The 23,829-nt window shown below is 57.6% G+C and overlaps 1 protein-coding gene across 13 annotated transcripts in view; it reads right to left on the bottom strand.

Moving 5' to 3' along the window:
- The window catches only part of ABLIM2 (actin binding LIM protein family member 2), a 170,234-nt gene that overhangs the window by 22,922 nt on the left and 123,483 nt on the right, over positions 1-23,829 (bottom strand). For 6 of the 13 annotated variants that reach the window (XR_009737167.1, XR_009737170.1, XR_009737165.1 and 3 more), the window contains 4 exons: positions 21,288-21,340; positions 20,491-20,629; positions 7,983-8,044; positions 1,360-1,414 (listed from right to left, as the gene is read on the bottom strand). Coding sequence is in view for 2 of the 13 variants with exons in the window: in XM_061420938.1 (XP_061276922.1) it covers positions 1,360-1,414; positions 7,983-8,044; positions 20,491-20,632; positions 21,288-21,340 (312 nt within the window). In the remaining 11 variants the exon portion in view is untranslated. Of the gene's footprint in view, positions 1-1,359; positions 1,415-7,982; positions 8,045-20,473; positions 20,633-21,287; positions 21,341-22,456; positions 22,577-23,829 lie in introns of those variants that run through there. The other 7 variants (XR_009737166.1, XR_009737168.1, XR_009737162.1 and 4 more) reach the window with 3 other exon arrangements.

Raw genomic sequence — 23,829 nt, forward strand, 5'->3', positions numbered from 1 at the left:
ACTGGGAGCCCGAGGCAGCGCTGTGTTCTCTCTTGGTTGGGCTGCTGTTTCCCCGGGGTGGGGGTGCTCCCCAGACCTGCCTCAGTTTACCCCCTGGGCTTACCCGCTTCTTATTGTCTTACTTTCTTCACCCTTCAGCTCCTCCTTTTAAATACAGAGCCCCACATGCTAGCTTATTAAAGATTTTTTTCCTTCCAGACTAAAAGTGGCTTGTTAAAAAAAAATCGTACGGATGGGCACGCATCCCCCCAGGGCGGCATCTCTGGGTCCTGTCTGTAAAGCCTCCCTCTCTGGCGGGAGACAACAGTGAGGGGCTCGGGCAGTGGGCGGCTGGTCCCTGAACTTCCCCGTGTGCTGTGCGGGGGCCTGGCCAGGCCAGCTCTGAGCCCGGAGACCTGGAGACCACTTAGAGGGTGCAGGCTGCGACTCCCTCCCCTCTCCCCTACTCCAACATCCAGCGTGGATCAGCCCTGGAGAGCAGGCTCCCGTCACCCTTGGGTAACAACCGTGAGTGAGCATCGCGGTCCTGTGGTTCAGGACTGGCAGAGCCTCCCAGGCGGACACCAGCCACACGACCAAGTCTCTCCAGCAACGCCAACCCCCCTGCAGGCCATCCTGCCAGTGTGAAGCCCCAGGAGACTGCCCTGTGAGCAGCGGGGGCGGGGCGGGCTTTACCCTTCCACTTCGCCTCCCTTGTTGTGGGTGCTCAGTGGCTCGGTCGCGTCCGACTCTTTACGACCCCCGTGGACTGCAGCCCACCAGGCTCCTCTGGCCAAGGGATTCTCCAGGCCAGAATACTGGAGTGGGTTGCCATTTCCTCCTCCGGGGGAATCTTCCCGTCCCAGGGATTGAACTCGCGTCTCCTGGGGCTCCTGCATTGCACGTGGATTCTTTACCCACGGAGCTGCCTGGGAAGCCCCAAGGTGGCTTTTCCCTGCGGCTCTGCCCCCCTTATTATCGTGGACGTGACCGTCGGTGTTTGGTTGGCTGCCGCCCTGGCCTGGGGTGGTCATTCAAACACAGATCTCTTGCCTGAGTGACAAGTCGGTCAGGACAGGGTGGGCCCGTGCTCCAGAGGGGAGCACCTAGAGCAGGAGACGGGGGGAGCACTGAGTTAGAGGGGGACACCCCAGGGAGAAGAGGAAGCACGTCAGGTATCAGGATGAAAGCGAAAACCGAAGCGCGACCGCGACCGGAAGAGGCGGGGACACGAGCATCCCCGGCTTCCTCCTCCCGGGCGCTCGGAGCCTTCTGCCGGCGGCCATGGCGGGAAGGGTGGTCTCGGAACGAGAGACTCGTGGAACCCTGTCAGCGGCCCCTGCCCCAGCCAGAGACCCACGGGGTCCCCGCCTCCTGTACCTCGCGTGGCCCAGCCGGCATCCGGGTCTGCTCCACCAGGGCCCACATTGGCATTCTGGAAGAGAAAGAGAGAGGGCGGCAGGGGCAGGTTGCAGGGGGCAGGCAGTCGCCAGGGTCCTGGCAGCCGGGTGGGGGACGAGGGTCAGCCTGGGGTGCCCGCTGAGACCAGGCTCTGGACAGGCCGCCGGCTTCCCAAGAGCAGGTGTGCTAACGCGCCTCCTGCCGCCTTCAGGCCGCCCCTGCCTGTCCCACCAGCTCCTAAGCCGCTGAGATGACAGCTCCCGGGTGCCTGCCCCTCGGCCCCACAGCTGGCCCGGACCCCGCGGGCCTCTCAGCGGGGCTGCGGCTCCAGCACGGGGCCTCCGGTCCCCTGGACGAGCGGGCCCCAGGGGGCTTGGGTGGCCGGTGTCTGTAAAGCCCCTGGCACAGACGCCGCGTGTCATAAGCGTGGCTGTGACATGCTGGCACTCAAGGGCTGGCCCTCGGAGGGGCGGCGGACCTGGGAGCCCGGCCACCCTCTCGGGTGCCGCCTCCACCTGTCCGTGGCATCTCAGCAGCCAGCCCTGATGTCTGGCGCTCTCCTTCCCTTTGCCCACCTGGAAAAGTCATCCTGCAAACCTCTCCGGAGGGTCCCCGCCCTGCGACACGGGCCCCGGGGCCCTGCACGTGGGTTGGCCCCCGTCCTGTCCACTCTGTGTGGGCCTTGAGTCCAGGGCCCGCAGTGGAGAGAAGCATTTCACGTGTGCTCACGTCTGGCACCGGGTACAACACCTGACCTGGATCGGGGCTCTTGGCCAGTGCTTCTGAAACTGGGCACAGTGGTTAAATTTCCATGGAGGGAGCCCTGCAGTTAAGGGGGCGTTACCTCCTCACCCTGGGTCGTGTTACAGGGAGAGGGCTTCCAGCACTTATTTACTGCTGCAGGTGACAAGTGAGCAGCTGGTCACAGTCCTCGCGAGCATGGGGCAGGGCGAGGCCTCCGGAAGCACCCAGTCCAACGTCCCTCATCCTGAGCGGGGGAAACTGAGGCCAGAGACGCCGGGACGAGGTGGCGAGGCAGGTGAGCGCGTAAGCGGAGGGCTGTGGCGGTCTGATCCTTTGTCCATCGCCAATTTTTTAAAAATTAATTTGGACTTCTCACAAACGTTGTATGAGCATCTTGCTTATCTCCATTACTGAGTCCTTTGGTAAGAGCCTGGCACGCCACACCCTCGTCCCAGCGCTGGGACCTGGGACCGGCCAACCTCGCACCCACCGAGTCGCCCGTGAAGGACTCCCCTTGGGAGTTTCAAGAGCGAAATTTGGAGACGGTTTCTCAGGCCGTCTGGATAGGGAACCTCCTGCACAAAGCAAGGCAGCTCTTGTCTCCCACCTTGGCCTTCTCCCCGGGGCCTGTTCGGAATACGAAAGAGAAATGCTGCCACCTAGTGCCCACTGCTCTGCATCACAGGCGGCAAGCTCCTGGGCCAGGGAGCAGCACCACCTGTGGCTGTGGGAAACCCACTTCCGGGCAGCAGGACCAGTGTTGTCTGGTCAGCCAGGCTCGGAGACAGGGCAGAGACTCTCAGCAGGGCCGGGGGGCATCCCTCAGGTGGAGGGGGCGCACCGTGTCAGTCCAGAGCAGAGGAAGAGCAGTCTACTCCTGATCTAAGTACCCAGTGTGGGGGGACATTCACGCCCTCTTTGGTGCAGGGGAGCCCGGGGCCTCTGGCTCGATGTGTGGGCTGGCGGGACAGCTAAGCGGCCCCAGGGGATCCCACAAAGGCCACACCCAAAGGCACACCCCTAGCTGATCCCTCTGCAGTTCTCAGCGGAGAACAGAGAATCTAAAAGCAACCAACTCTTTACTTCTCCCGTTTGTTTGGTGTTATTAGCTGCCAGCTGCCCTGCACACGCGTTCACTCATCTTCCTGAAGCCTCAGGAGGTGGGCATGTTATCAGCGTGTAATGGCTAAGGCTCAGAGAAGTAAAGATACTTGCCCAAGATCACACAGCTAATACATGGAACTGTAAAAGACTTAACCGATGCTTTTTAGTTTCCAAAAATTATACTGGGATTAATAACAGGGAGAATGAAACTGGCCGTTCACCACTGACTGTTCTTTTCTTGCTAAAGCTCACGTTTTACTTAGGAGCCAGTGATGTGGAGGTAAGAAAGGGTGGAGATGTGCTTTTATAATAATTATTCATTTGGGAACTAGGCTTACAGAGCTTAGAAGATTTCACAAATGTCATGTTATCTGTCCTAATGATAACTTTAAGAGGTAAGGATGACTCTGTGTGGTTGTGTGTGTGCTCAGTCACTCAGTCATATTCGACTCTTTGCGACCCCATGGACTGCAGCCCGCCAGGCTCCTCTGTCCTTGGGATTTTCCAGGCAAGAATACTGGAGTGGGTTGCCATGATTTTTTTTTTAAAGACTAGGAAATAGAGACTTGAAATTTAAGTAACTTGCCCAAACACACACCCAGTACATGGCAGAGCTGGATCTGGACTCAGGGCTGCCGGATGCTAATGCATGTATTCTTCTCAGCGTCACAGTTGGACAACATCAGACTTTTACACTTTGTTAGGGTTTCCTTCATAGTGGTATACACTAGTTAATGTTTTATGGGCGTGTGAAAACCTAATCCAGAAGATACGGATTTTTCATACACTTATTAGTCTAATTTTGTTCTTTGCACTATTAAATTGCTCTCTATCCTTTTTTCCTTTCACTAGATCCTTATCTGATTTCAAGAGTCTTATTCAAAATGCTTTCCATATTTGCATTTAACCAAGGTCTCTGGCCTTTCCATGTTGCTTGGTACATTTATGTTTATGAATGCTGTAACCGATTTATAACTGGGGTCATCGAGAACGCATTGTTCCCTCTTCATACCACGGAAACTGCTGGTTCGCTTTAACCTCGACTTCGCCCTGTTCAGTGTTAGCCACTTAGTTGTGTCCTGCTCTTTGGGACCCCGTGGACTGTAGCCCGCCAGGCTCCTCTGTCCGTGGGGTCCTCCAGTCTTCTAATAGCAAGCCAGTGGCACGTATTGGAGCCAGCGCTCTCTGGTCCACAGGAAAGACTTTCACAGGCGACTCTTTTCCCATTTATCCTACAGAGAGGCGTGACTGTCCACCACGTGGTAGGCTCTGTGGCTGGCGAGTTACTAGGACATTTAAACAAGCTTTGGGACCTAGGGTGAAAGTGAAGGTCAAAGTCGCTCGGTCGTGTCCGACTCGTTGCGACCCCGTGGACTATACAGTCCGTGGAATTCTCCAGGCCAGAATACTGGAGTGGGGAGCCTTTCCCTTCTCCAGGGGATCTTCCCAACCCAGGGATTGAACCCAGGTCTCCTGCATTGCGGGCGGATTCTTTACCAGCTGAGCCACGAGGGAAGCCCTTGTGGGGCCTAGGGTGCTGGCTCCAAATCCATCCTGGAACTAGAAGCAGGCGCATTTCCGCCTCCTGATTTACTAACTTCCTTCCACTTGACAGTGAGAACACACAGCTGGTCCCGCCAGCCTCTGTGTCCTGGTCATCAGGAAGCTCGCAGCTGAGCTTCGATGGTTTTTCCAGACAGTGTTCTTCTGTGTGTTTCTGACATAATTTTCTCCCATTTCTTTCTTCTCCTGTCCTCTGGGATTTGGTCTCTCTGCATCTGTGCTTTTAATTTAGGTCACCTAGAATCCTTTCAGAAAGTAAAACAAACCAAGAAACAACTTAATCTGACATGGCTGAGCTGTAAAAGACTGGCCATCAATTATCCGGTCTTCCGGCCAAAAAACAGGCATACAGTTATATAAGAGCCTTAGAAAGAGTGAAAAAAAAAAAAAAATAGGAGAGAACATAAGTAAGGAAAAAAGAATTCCAAAGAAAAGTCAACAAGGATTTTCACCAACCTCCGAGCTAGTCTAATGTGAAAAGCTAAAAGTCCTCATGGGATGATGAATTCCGTCTTTATCGACTCTCTAAGATGTACAGACTGAGAAGGCGATGGTGCCCCACTCCAGTACTCTTGCCTGGAAAATCCCATGGATGGAGGAGCCTGGTAGGCTGCAGTCCATGGGGTCACAAGTCAAACACGACTGAGCGACTTCACTTTCACTTTTCACTTTCACACATTGGAGAAGGAAATGGCAACCCAGTCCAGTGTTCTTGCCTGGAGAATCCCAGGGACGGGGGAGCCTGGGCTGCCGTCTATGGAGTTGCACAGAGTGGGACATGACTGAAGTGACTTAGCAGCAGCAGCAGGATGTACAGAAGGGCTCACTCTGCTCGCCACCCTGAGGCTAGCAGGAGAAACATTCCTGGAGGGTTCAGCTGTCAACTCTGTGAAGCTTAAGTGTCCGCTCTCTGCTCTAGGAGAGGCTTGGAGATGGTGTCCCCGCCAGACTGTCTCCACCAGCTGTTCCCAGGCTCCTTGGGGGTGGAGCATCTGGAGGCCACGCCTTCCCTGCACTGCTGGGGGCCACTGCTAGTGTCCTTCCAGCATGGCAGCCAAGAGGGAACTCTCCCTAGACAACACACAGCTCGGCCACCAAGGATGCAAGCCTGTGGGTGCTGACATTCATCCTCTTAATTGTCTCCCACTTTTTGAGAGAAACCCCCCAGACTCGGCTTGTGGGGGTGGAATGCCTTGGCATGGATGTGGCCCAGCCAGTGACCCTGGCGCTTACGGCCCCTGAGTCACAGAGCAGAGACTCGGGGAGCATTGTGACCCAGTCCCTCTGCCCTCAGGCCCCTCATGCTGAACCTAAGGATCTACCTTCTCCCGAGCCCTGGGGGTCCTGTGCACAGAACTGGAGGATAGGAGCAGAAAAATCCTTAAAGGAAACTCAGAGAAGCATGCTGCATGCCCATTCCAGCTTAGTCCATTCTGAACAAACAGGGGAATGGTCAGTAGGATGCACGTGGTTCACCTGAGCAGTCAGTGGGATGCGTGCAGTTCACCTGAGTGGTCAGTGGGATGCACACAGCACCCAAGTGGTCAGTGGGATGTGTGCGGTTCACCTGAGCAGTCAGTGGGATGCACACGGTACCCCTGAGTGGTCAGCGGGATGTGCGAGGTTCACCTGAGCCGTCATTGGAATGGGTGCAGTTCACCTGAGCGGTCAGTGGAATGCGTCTGGTTCACCTGAGCTAATCGTGCAGAGGCTCTGGGGCCCAGGACAGATGCAGCAGCAGGGCCCACAGAGGCCAAGGGCGATGGAGCAGGGCCTGAGGATGCCCACAGCTTCTGTGATGGGGCCCCTGTTCTAGGACGTGCCCCGTGGCTGGACCCTGGGCCAGAGGTCAGTGCGAGGGGTCACCGCTCCCTGCATTACACACGTGTTGACAGGAACACCCGGGGGAACAAGTGGGGATGAGTCTGAGGGGCTTCTCTGGGAGGATGGAAGTGCTCAGTCTGTGGACAGTGTCCTCCAAGCGGTAAGAGGCTGCCTCTGGGGCAGCAAGTGTCCCAGGGCTGTGTGTGTGTGTCTATGTGGTATGTGTATGTGAGCATATGTGTGTGTGTCTTATGTGTTGTGTTGTGTATGTTGTGTGTTCTGTGTATGTATGTGTGGTATTTGTCGTGTGTGTGTCTTGTGTGTTGTGTATGTTGTGTGTTCTCTGTGTGTCTTATGTGTTGTGTATGTTATGTGTTCTATGTGTGTATGTGTGTCGTGTGTTTGTGTGTATGTTTGTGGTGTTTGTCGTGTGTCATGTGTGTGTTGTGTGTTCTATGTGTGTATGTGTGTGGTACTTGTCATGTGTGTATGTTGTGTGTTCTCTGTGTGTCTTATGTGTTGTGTATGTTATGTGTTCTATGTGTGTATGTGTGTCGTGTGTTTGTGTGTTCTGTGTGTATATTTGTGGTGTTTGTTGTGTGTGTGTGTGTGTGTTCTGTGTGTGTGGTGTTTGTCGTGTGTGTGTGTGTGTGTGTGTGTGTCCATCTGTCTGCCATGGGGGAGGTCCGGTGCCACACGCCCACCCCGCCCGGGGGGTCCTCGCTGCGGACCTAGACAAGCTGTGGGAAGAGGGACGAGCACGTGGGCCCGGCTGGGGGACACGCCAGGTGCTAGGCTGTCTGGGCTACATTCTCACGTCCCCACATTCAGGGAGCGGGGAGGGGGTGCTCAAAGCAGCTGTCAGGAGAGGGCAGGAGACGCCAGCCCCTCGTGTGACCCCAAAAGCGCTCACAGTGCTGAGGGCACCATCAGAGGCGACTGTGGTGATGGCACCAACAGTGTGGGGTGGGGGGCAAGAACACGCCAGGAGAGGAGGTGGACGCTGGGCACACACAGCTCGTGATGCGCCTCCGTCCTTTCTGGCCCTTGTTAAGCTCCAGGTCACAGAAGGGAATCAGGAAGGCCTTAACGAGGGTCTGATCCCTCTGAGTGGCCCCATCGCCCCTGTCCCCCTAACCCTGGGGTCTCCCTGGGAGCTGGAGGCAGACAGAGGAGGGGTGTCGCTGGGTGGTGGTCTGGCCCTCGGTGGGGCAGCAGGCAGAGGCAGGCAGGCGGGTGAGCGGGGTCCCCAGGGCCCCTCCTCCTGGCCAAGTGGTCCCCAAGCTGTGGGACCCGCACTAGCCCTGGGTGCTGGTTAGTACGCGTGTGGGGGGAGGGTGTGCGGGGTGGGGGTATCGAGTACCTACCCGGTGGTCCAAGCCATTCTTGCCATGTCCTGTGACAGGGTCAGACTTGGAATAGGGAAACCCTGGAACAGACACAGCACAGCTGTCACGCAGGCGGCCAGGCTCGGCCGGGCGCGGGAAACGGGTATGCCCATGTGGGTGGGGGGTGACTGGGTGACACGGGAGGACCCTGAACATCCCACCTGCCTCATTCCAGATCCTGATCCCCCGGGAACTGACTGAAGATGGATACAGGAAGGGGGTGGTGTCCCTGAGCCCACCCTTGGCCCCGGGAATGCCATGGAGCCTGACCCGGCCTGGCAGGCATGCGTGTCCTGTCACCTGGCCAGCTCCTCACCCGGCTGACCAGGAGAGCTGGGGGCAGAGGGGGTAAGGGGCCCTGTGTGGGCAGGGCTGGGCCACCCTGAGCCAGAGGTGACCAACAGAGGCCCAGCTCCATCAGAGGTGGCCTGCAGACTACCTTTCAAAACCCTTGAGCTGTTTGCAGTTGGGGGTTTTCACATTAAAATCCTAATTTCTAACTTCTCAGGGCGCCAGTCTGAGACATGGGGCTCTGAATTCCCTGTGCAAATCCCACACCTGGTCCCCCTCCATCGCTCACCTTCCTGGCTCCCCTGGGGGGGTGCCCAGGATTTTGAGACACCCATCATTAACTCCCCCACCCCATCATTAACCACTTCAGTGCCCCGTCTAGAGAGAACAGAACGGAAGTTCCTGGCTCAGAGATGAGTGTGGGACGTGCCCCGGAAGGTGAACAAAGGGCAGAGCTGGGGTCCCTGGGGGGCAGGGGACCCCTCCCCACCCTGGGGGAGCAGACGTCCCCTGGATGTCTGAACATCTGTCTTTCCATAGTCTGTGGGCCCATGAAGAGCAGCGGCCACGTCTGCTGACTCCAGGGGTCCCTATTCCCAGCACGTGCTCCTGGGAGCCACCGGAATGTCCCCAAGGACAGAGGACCGAGCCCCCCGGAGGTGAGGCGGGCACTGTGTGCAGAACCGCCTGCCGGCGCCCCCACCCTGCGGCCCACTCCAGGAAGGCCAGCTTCCGAACAGAGGGTGCTGTTAATCCGGGTGCCTGTCTCCTGGGGTTGGCGGAGGGAGGGGGAGAGAAGACCTTCTGAACAGGCCATATTCGCAGAAAAGGCTTCAGCTGGGGGCCTGCCTTGGGGACCTGTGTGTCCCCGGATGGCCTGTGGGAAGGTTCCGGGTGGGGGTCAGGAGGGGCCCTTTACAATGTCAAGGGCAGGGGTCTCAAACTTGTTTTAGCCAAGGAGCCTTCTCCTCACAGGAAACCTGTGTGAAAACTGATCCGTGAAACAGGAGACAGCAGAGCTGGAGAAAGCAAAGCAGGGCAAGGTGCCCAGGCCAGGCCTGCTGGGCGCCTCTCACTCCTGCCGTCACCCTGGGCCCTGCCAGGAAGTGACCCAGCCGGCTCCTCCCATTTCATGGAAAGGGGAACAGAGGCCCAGGGCCACAGAGGAACCTGGCCAAGCTCACCCGGTCCTGAGCCGCAAGACGAGGCCTCCTGGCTTACAGTCCCAGGGTCCCTCCAGGATACACCTGCTCCCCAGTTTACGCACGGAGCCAGAACACTTGGGGGTGTGAGGCTGTGGGGCTGAGGGGCCCTCAGCGGAGACCCAGGAACTCCTGATCAACCAAGGGTGCTGGCGGCATGTCTCAAAGCGGGGTCTCTGACGAGCAGCGCCAGTCTTGCCCAGGAACTTGTCAGAAAGGGCAGATTATCAGGCCCCACCGCAGACCTACAGACGCAGAATTCTGGATCTGGGGTCCTGCAGCCTGTGTTTTACAAGCCCTCCAGGGCATTCTGACGCTCACTAAGGCTTGGCATCCCTTAGGGCCCCGGGACCAGCTATGCCCTCTCCTCTAGTCTTATCTGCTCTAAACCAGTGATTCTCCACCCGGAAGCCATCACCAGGCCAGCTTCTAAAACCCCCTGTGCTCAGGCTGCCAGCCTCTGTCTCAGCATCCCACGCTTAAGTGTAGAGACCTTGCTTCCATCAGGCCACTTCATTTTCCTGACTCATCAGCTACGACTGTCTCAGCTCTTTCTTCTGCCTGCCTTGAGCTTCTGTATCGCCTGCTGCTATAATTTTTGATCATCAACAATGACTTAAGAAACTCATCAAAATGAAAGACAGTTTGATACATTGACTCTGTTTTTACCTACTTTGATGTCCTTCCTTTCTGAATTTCTGAGCCCTCTTATCACTTCCTGAATGGAGAATATCCTTTAGGCAAGTATGTTTGCCAGCGAAAGCTTTGCTGAGTTTTCCTTTGTCTGAGAAAGTCTCCAGTTCCATTCATTCCTGAAGGATATTTCCACCCAAGATAGAATTCGCATCGACAGCAAATGTCTCTCTGCACTGAAAAATGTGCCATGTTCCTCTGGCCTCCGTGGTTTCTAGCGAGAAGTTGGCTGTTATTCACATTGGTGTCCCTGGTAGGGAGTATAAAGTGTCTTTTCTCTTTAACTACTTTCAAGATAGTTTTTTCTGTCTTCTGGTTCTGAAGTTTAAGTATGGTTGTGGATAACTTTGGGCTTAATCTACTTGCGGTTCACTCAGTTTCTTGAGCCGGTAGGTTTATGTCTTTTTGCCAGTTTTTTTGTTTTCAGGCAATATTTCTGTGAATATTTTTTGGACCCATTTTCTCCCTCTGTGTCTCCCATGACATAAGTGTTATCCTACAGGTTTCTGAGGTTCTGTTCGGTCTTTTTTCCTATTTTCTCTCTGCTGTTCAGGTTGGATCATTTCTCTTGTTCTATCTTCAAGCTCAGAGTCTCTCCTCTGATACATCCTTCTCTTCTGTTAGGGAACCCACCTGTGAATTTTTAAATCTTGCATATTTTATTTTTCAGTTCCATCATTTCCATTGAATTCTTTTTCTTAGAACTTGTATTCTTCTGTGAGACTTTCCTTTTTTTTTTTTTTTTTTAAGTTTTCAGTTGTTTCAAGAGTATTTGTAATTGTTTGTTGAAGCATTTTTGTGATGACTGCCTTAAAAATCCTCCTCAGATAATTCTAACGTCTTTTCAGTGTTAGGATATGCTTTGAACTATGGTGCTGGAGAAGACTTTTGAGAGTCCCTTGGACAGTAAGGAGATCAAACCAGTCCATCCTAAAGGAATATTCATTGGAAGGACAGATGCTGAAACTCCAATACTTTGGCCACCTGATGTGAAGAGCCAGCTCATTGGAAAAGACTCTGATGCTGGGAAACATTGAGGGCAGGAGGACAAGGGGACAACAGAAGATGAGATGGTTGGATGGCATCACCGACTCGATGGACATGAGTTTGAGCAAGCTCCAGGAGATAGTGGAGGACAGGGAGGCCTGATGTGCTGCAGTCCATGGGGTCGCAAAAGTCGGACACAACTGAGCGACTGAACAACAACAGGATGTGCTGACTGTCTTTTCTCATTCAAATAGTTATGTTCATGGTCTTTGGTGCGATGAGTGATTTTCTACGGTATCCTGGGCATGAGAATTTTATGCTAGGAGGCCTGGATCCTGGTTAAGTCTTCCATGTTAGCAGGCCATCTCCCTGTTTAGGTTTAACAGGTAGGGCCTGGCTTATTGTGGACTGTGCTTCTGAAGACAAGTCAGTTTTCAGAATGCTTGTTAAACTGCTCTTGTGGTCTTAAGAGTCCACCTGGTGTTGCTGGTAACACCCTGGTGATGAAAGGTGCTTTCCTGGTTGCTCTGTGCCCTGAGGGGGCGGTGGGAGACACTGGCCGTAGACGGAGCGTGTTTCCCTGGGCCGGGGGCCAGGGAGGGCGGTTTACTTAGTCTCCTTGTCTGCTGCATGGCAGGTGGGAGACACAGGTCCTGCGTTTTTCCTCACGTCCTCAGGTCTCTGGCCAGTCCGCCTTCCTCTTTCCAGAGTTCTACGGCCATCCACCCTATTGCTCTAGGGCTTTTCCACTGTACTGAGTGGAGAGGGCAGGGAGAGAAGAGTCTCCACTTATCACATCCCTGGGGTGCTATTAAGACCCATTAGAATTGGTTTCTCTTGGGATGGGACCAGCCATCGGTAGATTTCAAAGGTCCCTGGATCCTGGGTGCGGTCAGGTTTGAGAACCACCAGTTTAAAAGGTCCCTTCACACATTCAGAGATTTTATGTGACCATCACAAGCCAAGGCATTACACATGAGCCCATTTTACAGGTGAGGAAGCTGAGGCCCAGGGAAACTAAATGACCTGCTGCTGCTAAGTCGCTTCAGCTGTGTCTGAATCTGTGCAACCCCACAGACAGCAGCCCGCCAGGCTCTGCCATCCCTGGGATTCTCCAGGCAAGAACACTGGAGTGGGTTGCCATTGCCATCTCCGAACTAAATGACCTATAGAAAGTCAAATGATTACTCATGAAGAGGATGAGACAAGCTCCCAGGACTCTATACTTTCTCCCCCAGTAACCCTCTCTGCTACAGGAGCTCTGCCCTGGTGAGGGTCTGCAGGTGTGGGAGTCTAGGGGCCTGCATGTCAGCTGGCATCAGCTGGCCTTAAGAGTATGTGCAGTGTGTGGATTAGAGGGAGACAGAGGGAACATAGAAAAGGCAGGTCAGGGACAGCTGGGCACTCGGGGCCCCGAGTTGCAACAGGCCCTAGAGGCTCTGCATGCCTGTCCACGCCCCATTTCCAAGCTCAGCCTAACCAGGCCCCCTTGTCACCTCCTCCCAGAAGCCCTCCTGTGGCAACCTTGCCCTCAGCGTTCTGCTGGGACCGCTTGAAGGGCCCTGAGTGGTGTCTCCTTGGGTCTGTCCTCTTCTGGGCTGGCTCATCCGAGGTTAATCACTGAATGGATGGGCAAGGAGAGGCCCCCTGCGGGTGGATGACTGTTTCAGGTACAGCTTGAGACACACGGCCCCCCCAGGATGCCTTGTGGATAAGGGGCAGGGAGCCGCTCCCCTGGGCACACACGGCCCCCCCAGGATGCCTTGTGGAGAAGGGGCAGGGAGCCGCTCCCTTGGGCACACACGGCCCCCCCAGGATGCCTTGTGGATAAGGGGCAGGGAGCCGCTCCCCTGGGCACACACGGCCCCCCCAGGATGCCTTGTGGAGAAGGGGCAGGGAGCCGCTCCCTTGGGCACACACAGCCCCCCCCAGGATGCCTTGTGGAGAAGGGGCAGGGAGCCGCTCCCCTGGGCAGATCTCAGTCAGCTTCACCAGCACAGCAAATGGGTTTTAGTTCACTGATCATGGGTACGGAAGTCTGCAGCTGCCTGGCCCTGCTCAGGTTCAGGTCCCCTCTCGGCACCTCGGTGTCCCCATCCAAGGAAGGAGGGGCTGGAACCGCCTTCAGCCCCAAGGAAGGTGGGCAGGAGGCTCCTTGGGCCTCCTTCTGAAGCTTCAGGCTTCAGAAGCACGTGAGAGGGGTCCATTTCAGGCTCACCACGGCTGGCCCGTGGACCCGACCAGCTCTGCGTGACACCCCAGGGCTCAGCCCACAGGATGCTCACGTTGGAGCCCCAAAGCCCAGGTGCTTCCTGCCAGGAAGACTGCACCATGCCCGCCTTCACAGATGAGGCGATGGCGACTCCACACTCAGAGAGGTTTGCTCTTGTACCTAGGGTCATGCAGCAAGGGAGAAGCCAGGATTCACCCCCAGGGGGACCAGCACCCAGATCTAGCCGCCTCCGTTGACCCCTCACATGATCTCATGTCCATGGTCAGTGCCTGTGGTGCCCCCACCATGCTGGGACCCATGAACGAGGGAAGGCTCTGCTCAGGGAAGCGCTGGGCACCCTCTGCCCCACGGGCACTCACTGGGGGGCTGCTGCAGGCACAGAGGAGGCGCAGGGCATCCCCTGGACCCTGCCCCCAGGGTCCTCAGGGGGAAAAGGACATGGAGGGCCCTATATAAGGTGTTCCCTGCCGGGGCTGGGACAGGAGAGACAGCTCTCAGGTGGGCACCATGAGACTCAGAGCCGAATTGTGGGTCATAGGGCAGAGAGCTGTGACCCGAGATGTGGGCTCTCACCCCTGGACACCTGAGGGTCTGGGCCCGGCCTGTGTCCCTGCCCACAAATCCGAGGTCACACCCATCCGGTCCCCATGCTGGGGGCAAGCCTGTCCAGCATGGGGGGCACAGGGACCTTTGCTGAAAGCAGAGTCCCAGCCAGCCCCCAGGGAATGGCAGGGGGTCTCTGCCCTCACACACGAGGGGGCTTCTCTTGGGCCAAGGTCCCCTCCCTGACGTCTGGAGCCCCCATTGCTCTTGCTGGGACCGAACGTGAGTGGGAGGGCAGAGGGCAGGCTGTCCATCCAGCCGGAGGCCAGGCTGGCCACACTTTCCCGGCTGTCTCTGCCCCAGGAGCCCCTTGGCCGCTTGCAGAATGCTGGGTGTCTGACCTGAGCCCTCCAGCCCCCTCGGGCCTCTCTCGCCCAGGCTTCCCCCATCCCGCCTCCCAGCCCTGGCTCTCTCCACCCCCGGGGCTCTCCGGGGGCTCCACCTGCCCACGCTTTCTCTCCACCCTCGCCCTAGGTCCTGCAGGAAAGCGGAATGGAGGCAGAGGATGGGGGCAGAGGTGGGTGCTGAGCAGGAGAATCACAGCTTCTCTGGACCCCAGACCCTTTGGAGAAAGTAATGCAGCTCTGGAACCCGCCCAGGGGAGGGCCTGGGTCTCAGGTTACCCACACCCAACCCCTAGGCCCACCTGGGAGTCAAGGGCCCCGGGGACTCTGTCTCCAGCCCAGACCTCTCCTGAGGGCCCCGCCCATCCACCTCCGTGCAGCTCTGACTGGGTGTCTCAGACTCCTGTCTCAACAGGAAGAACCCACCTTGTTCCTGCCCTGCCTCTGAGTAAAGGTGACCCCGCCCACTCGAGCCAGGACGACCTGGACGGTCATTCTTGATTATGAGCTCCCCCTTGACCGCTCATACCTGTCCTGCTGCTTGGACCGCTCAAGGGGCTTCCCCACGGCTCATCTGGGCCCCGCAGTCCCCTTCGCCCTGGCCCAGTAGCCTCTAGTCTATGTTCTGCAAAGCTGCCTGTCCGTGTTTAAATGGGTAAAACTGTCAGCCTCGTCTTGAATAAAGTAAGACAATGTGAAAGTTACAACCCTGCTGCCCTGACTCTGGTCCCTGAAGACAGAGAAGAAAGTTCGCAGCCATTGCACGCGGACCACTGGCTTCTGGCCGCCGCCCCCAGCCTCCTGTTTCCCAAACGGCCACCTCGCTTCTTGCCTCGAGCCCCAGTGCAGGCTGCTTGGAAGGTCCTTCCCTGGGACACCCCCAGGACATCCCCAGAAGCCTCCTCCCCGCCGCCCCCCGCCCCCCACCAGCCTGGATGACTGCAGTGCGCCCGCCCCCGACAGTCCTGCTGGAGGCTCAGTCAGAGGTGGCCGGGGCGCTGCTGAGAACCTGTAGGCCCACCCCCCACTCGCAGGCCAGGCCGGGCCCTCCCAAGGCTCCCAAAGCCCTTGGCGACCCTGCACATCCCAGCCCCCACGCCACCCACGGCCCAGCAGCCAGGCTTCACCTTTGTGGGGAGGGTCCTCTCCCCCAGATACCTCCCTCTTCAAGCCTGCTCACTCAGTACCCTCCTCCCCCGAGCCCGGCTGGGCCTGGCCCCCTGACCTGCAAGCGCTTTGTCATCATTGCTCAGTCGTGTCCGACTTTTGGCAACCCCATGGACTGCAGCACACCAGGATTCCCTGTCCTTCACCATCTCCCGGGGCTTGCTCAAACTCTTGTCCATCGACCTGGTGATGCCGTCCAGCACGCAAAGGCAGGCGCCATACGGCTCACCTTTCATCTGGACTTTGTGTCACCCCCCCCCCACCAGACTGTCAGCTCCTGGGGTGGGGGTGCTGTCTGTGCAGACGCTGCTGTGTCCCAGCACACACCCAGGGCCAGGGCGCGGGAGCCCTCACCAAGGCTTGGTTGAGGTCGGGCGGTCGCGCCCTGTCTCTGGGCCTTTTCTTGCTTATCCGACAAGGAGGGCCAGGACTGACGTCCCATCGGTGTGATGCTCGTGGATTCTGCCCCCTGGGTCTCAGGTCACAATGCCCAGAACTGCGCATGCCCCTGTGCTCTGAAATTCTCATGGGGTTGGCACACCGTACGTCGGTTCTCTCTCTCTTTCCACCATGGAGCAGGCAATGTGAGAACAATCTTTCTTTCTCCACAGCCTGGAAACTCCCAAGGACTAACAGAGGACGGGGAAAGCCACTTCAGGGCGGGCCTGACACCCGCTTTCCTGCTGCTGTTAGCAGGGAGACACAGATGAACAGAGATGCCGTCTCCCGACCCTCCCTGGTGGGCACTGGGGGTGGCGACCCAGGGAGCAGTCTCAGACCCCAGCCTCCAGCCAGGCCCTGACTGGGTGGGCAGCAGGCGGCAGACAAGTGGACGGGACTCCCCGGGGTCAGACGCGCAGAAGGTGGCACACGATGGCAAAGTCACAGGCAGGGTGGGGGGCGCTGGCCCCCACTGGACCAGCCCTCTGTGCGCCTTGGTTTCCATGCCGAGCGGTCCTCCCCTGACCTCCAAGCCCACCCTAGCTGCCTGATTCCCTTCCGAACAGTGGGGTCCTCTCCAGGGCCCACCGAGTCCTCAGGGAAGGGGCTCAGCCAGCCTGGGGCTCTGTCTGACACTGGCACACCTCTGACCCCCTGAGGAGGGGGAACGTGGGGAACCTCAAAAGGGAGAACAGGACTTGAAGGGCCAGGGAGGGGCGCCGAGAGCAGCAGCAGAGCCCAGGCCAGGGGAGGGGCCTACCTCCTGGTGTCCTTCATCCTGTGACCCGCATCATGTGAGGCTCAAGACCCTCTCCTTGTAACAGAAAATCAGTACCATCCCTTTCCTGGGCAAAAATCAGATTCAGCAATAATACAACTGACTACATGCAAGAAAGCAAGCAAGCAAGTGAAGGCGTGGGTTGTTCAGTCACGTCCGACTCTTTGGGACCCCGTGGGCTGTAGCCCACCAGGCTCCTCTGTCCATGGGATTCTCCAGGCAAAAATACTGGAGTGGGTTGCTGTTCCTTTATCCAGGGGATCTTCCTAACCCCAGGGATCGAACCTGGGTCTCCCGCATTGCAGGCAGATTTGTCACCAAATGAGCCACCAGAGAAGCCCAGACAACTACACGCATATACAGATAATGCCCTAGGTGTAGCATAACGGAAAAGAACAGCTGCTGCTGCTAAGCCGCTTCAGGTCGTGCCCGACTCTTAGCAACCCCATGGACTGCAGCTTACCAGGCACTCTATCATAAAACGTGTATTTCAGTGAGATCTCTTTGGAGGGACGAGCCATGCTGGCTGAGAACCATCGTCTCAGAGGAGGGAGATATCACACAGATTTCTCAGTCATCTGCTTCCCTGAGGGAGAGCATGGACTGGGCCATATTTACCACCTCCTCTCTGCTGCCTAGCGCTGTGTCCAGCACATAGTAGGTGCTCAGTTAATGTTCGGTGAAGGGATGGGTGAGTGACCGAACGATGAATTCAGCCTCAGGTGAGATGTGCTGATGGTGTCATGAGTGGGATGAGGTCGCGCCCGGCCCCTGTGAGCCCACGGAGGACCCCAGGTGGGCAGCGGGGTGTGTGCGCGGGCTCCCAGCAGCACCTCTGCCTGTCACAGCTCCCTGCATACTTCTCCAGGGCGGGGTCTCCCCCTCAGCGCCCCACACAGCGTCTGGCACAGAGTGGGTGCTCAATAAATACCCGTTGAATTTAGCGCATCTCAATTCAACAAACATTTATTGAGCGCCCGCTGTGTTGAGTGTCACAGTCCTGCCCTCCTTTGGCGCGCTACGGATGATGTCCTGGGATGCAGGCGGGCCTGCCCTGCTGTGTGCAAACCGCTTTGTTCAGTAATGACTGCAAACTAAACTGGTGTCGATGGACTCACGACTGGGGGCCACTTGCATTTTCTCAATGCAACTTGAGAATAGAAGGTGGATGCCCCTCTGTTCTCAATTTAGGGGTGCTGCTCATCCTGCCCAAATTTCTCAAGAGGCTGGCAGACAGCAAGGCACGCCTGACCTAGGCAGGACCAGCAGCCTGGGTCCTCGTTGCCATTTCCATGCATGATGGGAGCAGAGTGATATCAGCAGGGCAGAGATGAAGTCACAGGTGCAGTGGTCAGACACCCTGGGCTTCCCGTTCTCAGGAACCAATGTCAGAACACCAGCAGAAAGTGAAGCGATGACAGAAGCATTATCACAATCATTGTGAGCCTGCATCCCTGAAGGAGGACATGTACGCACACGCACACACACACAAACATGTACAGACATGCACACACATGACCACACGTGCACACACATGTATAGACCTGCACAACACATACATGTGCACACGCACACACATGTACAAATGTGCGCACACAAGTACACAATACACGCGCACACACCCATGTACACGCGTGTGTACACACATACATATACACACATACGCATACATACCAACACAGACACAGGATTTTGCACTTCAGAGGGCTCGCCCAGTTGGAGCACGAATTCTAGCACAGAACTGCGATTTCTGCAGGCCGGGCACCCCTGCAGCTTGTGATGGGAACACGGCAGCAAGGAATGAGGTTGACACAGACCTCACAGGTGTGTGATTGTCCAAAATGACTGCACAGCCTCCAGGCCTTGCAGGGTCTACTGCCCAGGGGGAATGCCTGGGACGAACCCAAGGCACCTTGTGTGGCACAAGATGAGGAAGCGATGCAGGGAGGTGGGCAAACACGCCCAGGTCACAGGGCAGGTCAGCGTGGCACAGGAAGGTCCCCAGGAGGCAGCTTCTTCCTGCCTGGGCTTCTCCCCAGATGGAGCCCCCCCACTAAGCCCCAAGCCAGAGGCAGGCCACGAAGGAACTCCTTGGGGACAGCAGCTACCCACCCCCACGCCCTCCCCGAGGAGAGACTCGGGGAGGCACCAGCCCTGCAGACACGGGCCTGACCACCACCCAGCAAGGAAGAACCGATGCTGACAAAGCCCACCTGAGAACCCTAGAGTGTCCGTTCTGGGAGCTAATGCTTTGGTGCCCCCAAGGCAGGGGGCTACTGGGACGCTGCTGGGGGTACTCTGGGGGGATGGTGCAGTAGGAGGTCTCCACCTTCCAAACAATTGCCATTTGGAAAAGCAGAAGGGGCCACGGTTGGGGCCACAGGCAAGTCCCGAACCCCCACCCCCCACCAGGCAGAGAGGGGCTTGGGGGTCCAGCTGAAGCTGCCAGGTCCGGGTCTGCCCTTCACTGCTCCTGTGAGCAGCCCTGCACCCCTCACCCCTGCCCGCCTGCCTCGGCCTTTCCCGCCCCGGGCCGCCAAGTGAACGGGTCTTGCTGAGGGTCTTCCCTGGTACGACCTTCCCAAGGGGATGTCAGCCCTGCAGTGACTCTGGCTCCCACTAGGACGGTGGCTGCCGGGCCGGCAAGGCGCCTACAGAGACGGCACACAGAACGACACACACGTGCGGTGTTTGGACGTCTCCTTTAACAAGCGTCGCCTCCACGCTTCCCGGCCCCTCCCACGTCCGAACACGCGCGCCTTCGTTTGTGAGACGGTTTACAGTCGGGAGGACGAGGATGAGGATGGTGGTGAGGAAAAGCGGTCCGTTTGCTGAGCATCTACTACGCGCCCGGATGAGCGCTGGTGGCTCACAGGGCCCCTCCCCACCCCGGGCAGCTAACAGCCCCGCCAGGCACACGGGTGAAACTGAGGCCCAGGACCGGCATCACTGGTCAGCGTCCAGCAGGGACTTGAACTCGGGCCTCTCTCAAGGCAAAGCCAGTGTCTTTCCTGGGCTTTCTCACACGCACATCCATCCCCTCCTGGCCTTCTCTACTTCCAAACTAACCTCCAGCTGGTCCACAGAAACCCACCCACAGCCGCCGAGACCCAGAGTCCGTCTGCCGTCTCCCGCGTGTGCCAGGCAGCAGCTTGCTGCTGTTCCCTCTATAATTCACAGCCTCCGGACGTGCAGAGCGTTACGGGGAGCTTTGCCCCATATCTGAAGGGCACGCCGACTGAGTGTCACAATCCCCTGGATCAGGCAGATGCGGGTCTTTGTCCCACCTCGCTCCCTGAGGACATGGGGTCCCGGCTCCCGGCCCCTTGCTCAGGAGGGGCGCACAGTAACACGGGGCAGCACTGCTCTCGGCCCCGAGTCTGGACTCACCGCCTGGACCACGCTCCGTCTGCTCCGGAGGACAACAGGCCCTCACTTCCAGCCCGGAAGCCCTTTTCCCCCCGAGGACCCCAGGAGCCTGAGGCAGCCTCCTCCCAGCCGTGGAGAGTTCAGGTGGACACCGGCATGACCCGCAGGCAGCCTGCTGGCCCGGATGCCATCGAGGAAAGGACGTGTGTGGCTAGGGCCTGCTTCCTGCCCGCCTTGCCCTTCTGTCCGTAGGTGTGCACTCAGAGCTTTTAAGGAGCAAGGCTTAGATCTGGGGGGGATCAGCTCAAGGTCATGGGCCCCTTTTCTGCAAGGCCTTTCATGCTGCACTGACAGCCTCTTGCTCAGAAGAACCACTCACGTGAGTAGAAGTTGTCCCCTGGCACCGTCTGGGGAGGGCCTCTGTCGGTCCCGCTGCTGAGGGACAAAGACTGGCTGTCTAGGTCCGGAGAGTTGGTCCTCGTGTCTGCCACCCCCTTGAGAATCAGCCAGCTGGTCTTCTGCTGAGAGAAAAGACAGAAGCTGAATTTCAGCTTGACCTGCAGGGGCACTGCCCCATTTTACAGATGAGGAGACAGACTGGGGAGGTCAGGGCCCCAGGTGAGGTCACATGTGGCGGGGGTCAGGTAAGTCAGCCTTGGGCTCCTGCCACACTCACCCACCTTCCTTAAAGATGAACAAAGGGTCTTAGCTCTTGAGCCAGGGTGGACTCAAGATTTCTTTTCTTTTCTTTTCAGTCATCTCCTTGGTTAAAGAACCAAAAGTGGCTCAGACAGTAAAGAATCTGCCTGTAATGCTGAAGACCTGAGTTCAATCCCTGGGTCTGGAAGATCCCCTTGAGAAGGGAATGGCTACTCACTCCAGTGTTCTTTCCTGGAGAATTCCATGGACAGAGGAGCCCGGCGGGCTACAGTCCACAGGGTCACAAAGAGTTGGACAGGGCTGAGCGGCTAACGCTTTCACTTTCAAGTCACACAGCAAAGAACGAGGACTTTGGTGGGAGAGGTAGTATTCCTGAGTGCGAGGAGGCTGGTGGGACTGCCTCTTAAACGTGGTTCCATGTGGCCGTGCCAGACCCCCAAGTAGCATAACCTCAGGGGAGGAGCTGCGGCTTCGAGTTGGAGAAGGCCCCCCAACATTGGGCCTGCCCCTCATTACCTTCCTGTTATCCGGGTCAAAAGCTCCATCCTCCCCATCTGATCGCCTCGCAGCTGGAAGGGAAACATCAATCGGTCAAGGCAGCGTACCACCGATGGTGGGTTGCACGTCCTGGTTCCCACTTCACAGTCATGCTCAAAATGGAAACGAAAGACACGTCGCAGCACTTGCACTTTTGAGGACTGAGGATCGACCCCAGATCGGCTGCGGAATATCCCCGCAGGAATGGGGGCTGGGGGCCTTGCACAGGATTTGTTAAAAGAAGAGCAGGTGTGTGATGCAAGGTCTCATTAACAATCCAGCTGACCCCTCCTTGGCCGCTTGGCATTTCGAAGATCACGCTTTCTACCTTCCAAGTTTAACTTCAAAGTAACAGAAGGGCCCCGTGGTCCAGCCCCCGGTGGGTCAGACTCTGCTGGGTTGAGCTTCACAGACTTTACTGCTCATCCCCACGTGACCCATTTCTCAGGTCAGAGGACTGAGGCTCAGAGACCTGACGTGACTTTCTCGAGATCACAGATCAGCAGGTGGCAGAGGCTGACATGGGACTCGGGCGGTCTGACCCCAAAGTCCTTCCTCTTGTCTGCCCCACCTCACTGCCCGCAAGACACAGAGCGGTGAGTGAGCAGTGCCACTGGGAGGACTCCAGCAGGAGCAAAGAGGGTGCCGCCCAGGACGGGGGGCTCGACGAGAGAGAGCACGCGAGCGTCTGCCGCAACGAGGGTGCCGCCCAGGACGGGGGGCTCGACGAGAGAGAGCACGCGAGCGTCCGCCGCAACGAGGGTGCCGCCCAGGACGGGGGGCTCGACGAGAGAGAGCACACGAGCGTCCGCCGCTTGGCAGACTCTCTGGAGCTGAGTCAAGAAGTGTCTGTATTCTCCGTTTCCCTTTTTTTCTGGCGGGGGGAGAGTGGGGATGGTCACCCAGCAGGGCTCTCATTATCGTCTCCAAACCAACATGATGAAATAAACCACATGAGGGCAAGGCCGACAGTTCTCAGCATCCAATTCGTGATGACCCATCCCGTGTGTCCCGAGCTAAACCACTGGCTCCATGCACACACGGAACCACAAAAGGAAGACCCCAGGGTCCTTCGCCACCTGCCGCGGAGGCCGAGGCTGGAGGCCGAGCCACCGAGACCGAGGACGCGCCAAGGTTGGGCTCCTTACCTGCAGCCCGCGGAGGGCTCAGACCTTCCAGCCTTTGGGAGCACCCTGCCTTGTGCACCACCAACGACAAGACTGACATCAGACCCGAGAGCTTGGAAACGGGGGACTGGGCTACAGGACCTTGACAAGATAAGGCCACAGTTGAAGACCATCCTGGACGCGCTGACATTTCGTTATTCCCAGCGACTCCCTGTTTCTCTTTCTCCCGGGAGAGACAGCGGCTTGCAACATGAAAAGAAAGACCTCGCTCTCTCCACCGACAGAAGACAACAGGGGTCAAGCCTGCGTGCGGGGCACCGTGATGGAGCCGCAGGGGACGGGGCCCAGAAGGCGGATGCATGCCCAGTGGCGTGGGCGCTCCCGCTGCCCAGACAATGGCCGTCGCCGGGCAGCAGAGCCCCGGGCGTCGAGCCATGCATCAGCCGGGACTCTTGGCAGCTGGCGCAGCAGCCTCAGCAACAGTCTGGCCAGCGGGTACTGGGGGCTCTGAGAGCTCGACCACTGTCCAGCCCAGAGACGGCCTCCAGGGCTGGCTCTTCTGGTAAAAGTGAGTGAGTGTCACCCCTCACCAGCCCGCAGAGGCCCCTGCAGGCACTGCCGCGGTTGGGGTAACTTGCAAACGCACAAACAACTAAATGGCTCCAGCCAAAGGGCTATGGAGGGCATGAGAGTCCCAAGACTTCAGGTCCCAGGGACCAGCGCGCCCCACCCCCACCTCCTGGGTCTGAGGACCCCACATGGCCTTGGGGTTCACATGGGGGCAGAAGAGCTCTGGCTGTAGAGCCACCTCAGGGCTCAAAGAAGCACCCCACCTCTGATGGAGGGGGGGGACCCCACCAACATGCAGCAAGTTTTCTCTGCAAATGCCTCCCGCTCCAAGAGGTGTGCACGAGCTAACCAGACTCAAACAGGGGTCTTCCAGAGCCACATAACACATGGCTGGGGTGTCTCCAGAAATGGGAAATGGGCTTAGGGACACAGAGGACCCTGGCGCTTCGTGTGGCTTGTGGGCTGCTTCCTTAATGGGCCTGAGCCTCAGTTTCCTGATCTGTAAAAGGGGCAAATGCCACCCACCCCACCCTCTCCACGCGAAGAGGATCACGTGAGATGAACACGGACACTGCCACGTATGAGGAGCTCGGCTCGCAGGTCTGAAATACTAGGAATAAATGAGAGGCGAATCGTGCAGCTAATTTGTAGCAGGCCGTTTCGGCGTGTGAGGAACAGACAGATCGGTTCAGGACAAGCAGAGAAACGGGGTTGTGTGTGTCTTTCCTCTCACATGAGGCAGCTCTGTGCGAGCCGCAGAAGGTATCTGCCACGAGCACCCTTTTGGGCTGATGTCCTTGCTCCTGCTTGCTTGGGACTTTTGC

Source organism: Bos javanicus, chromosome 6 (genome assembly GCF_032452875.1).
Source record: "Bos javanicus breed banteng chromosome 6, ARS-OSU_banteng_1.0, whole genome shotgun sequence".
NCBI lineage: Eukaryota > Metazoa > Chordata > Mammalia > Artiodactyla > Bovidae > Bos > Bos javanicus.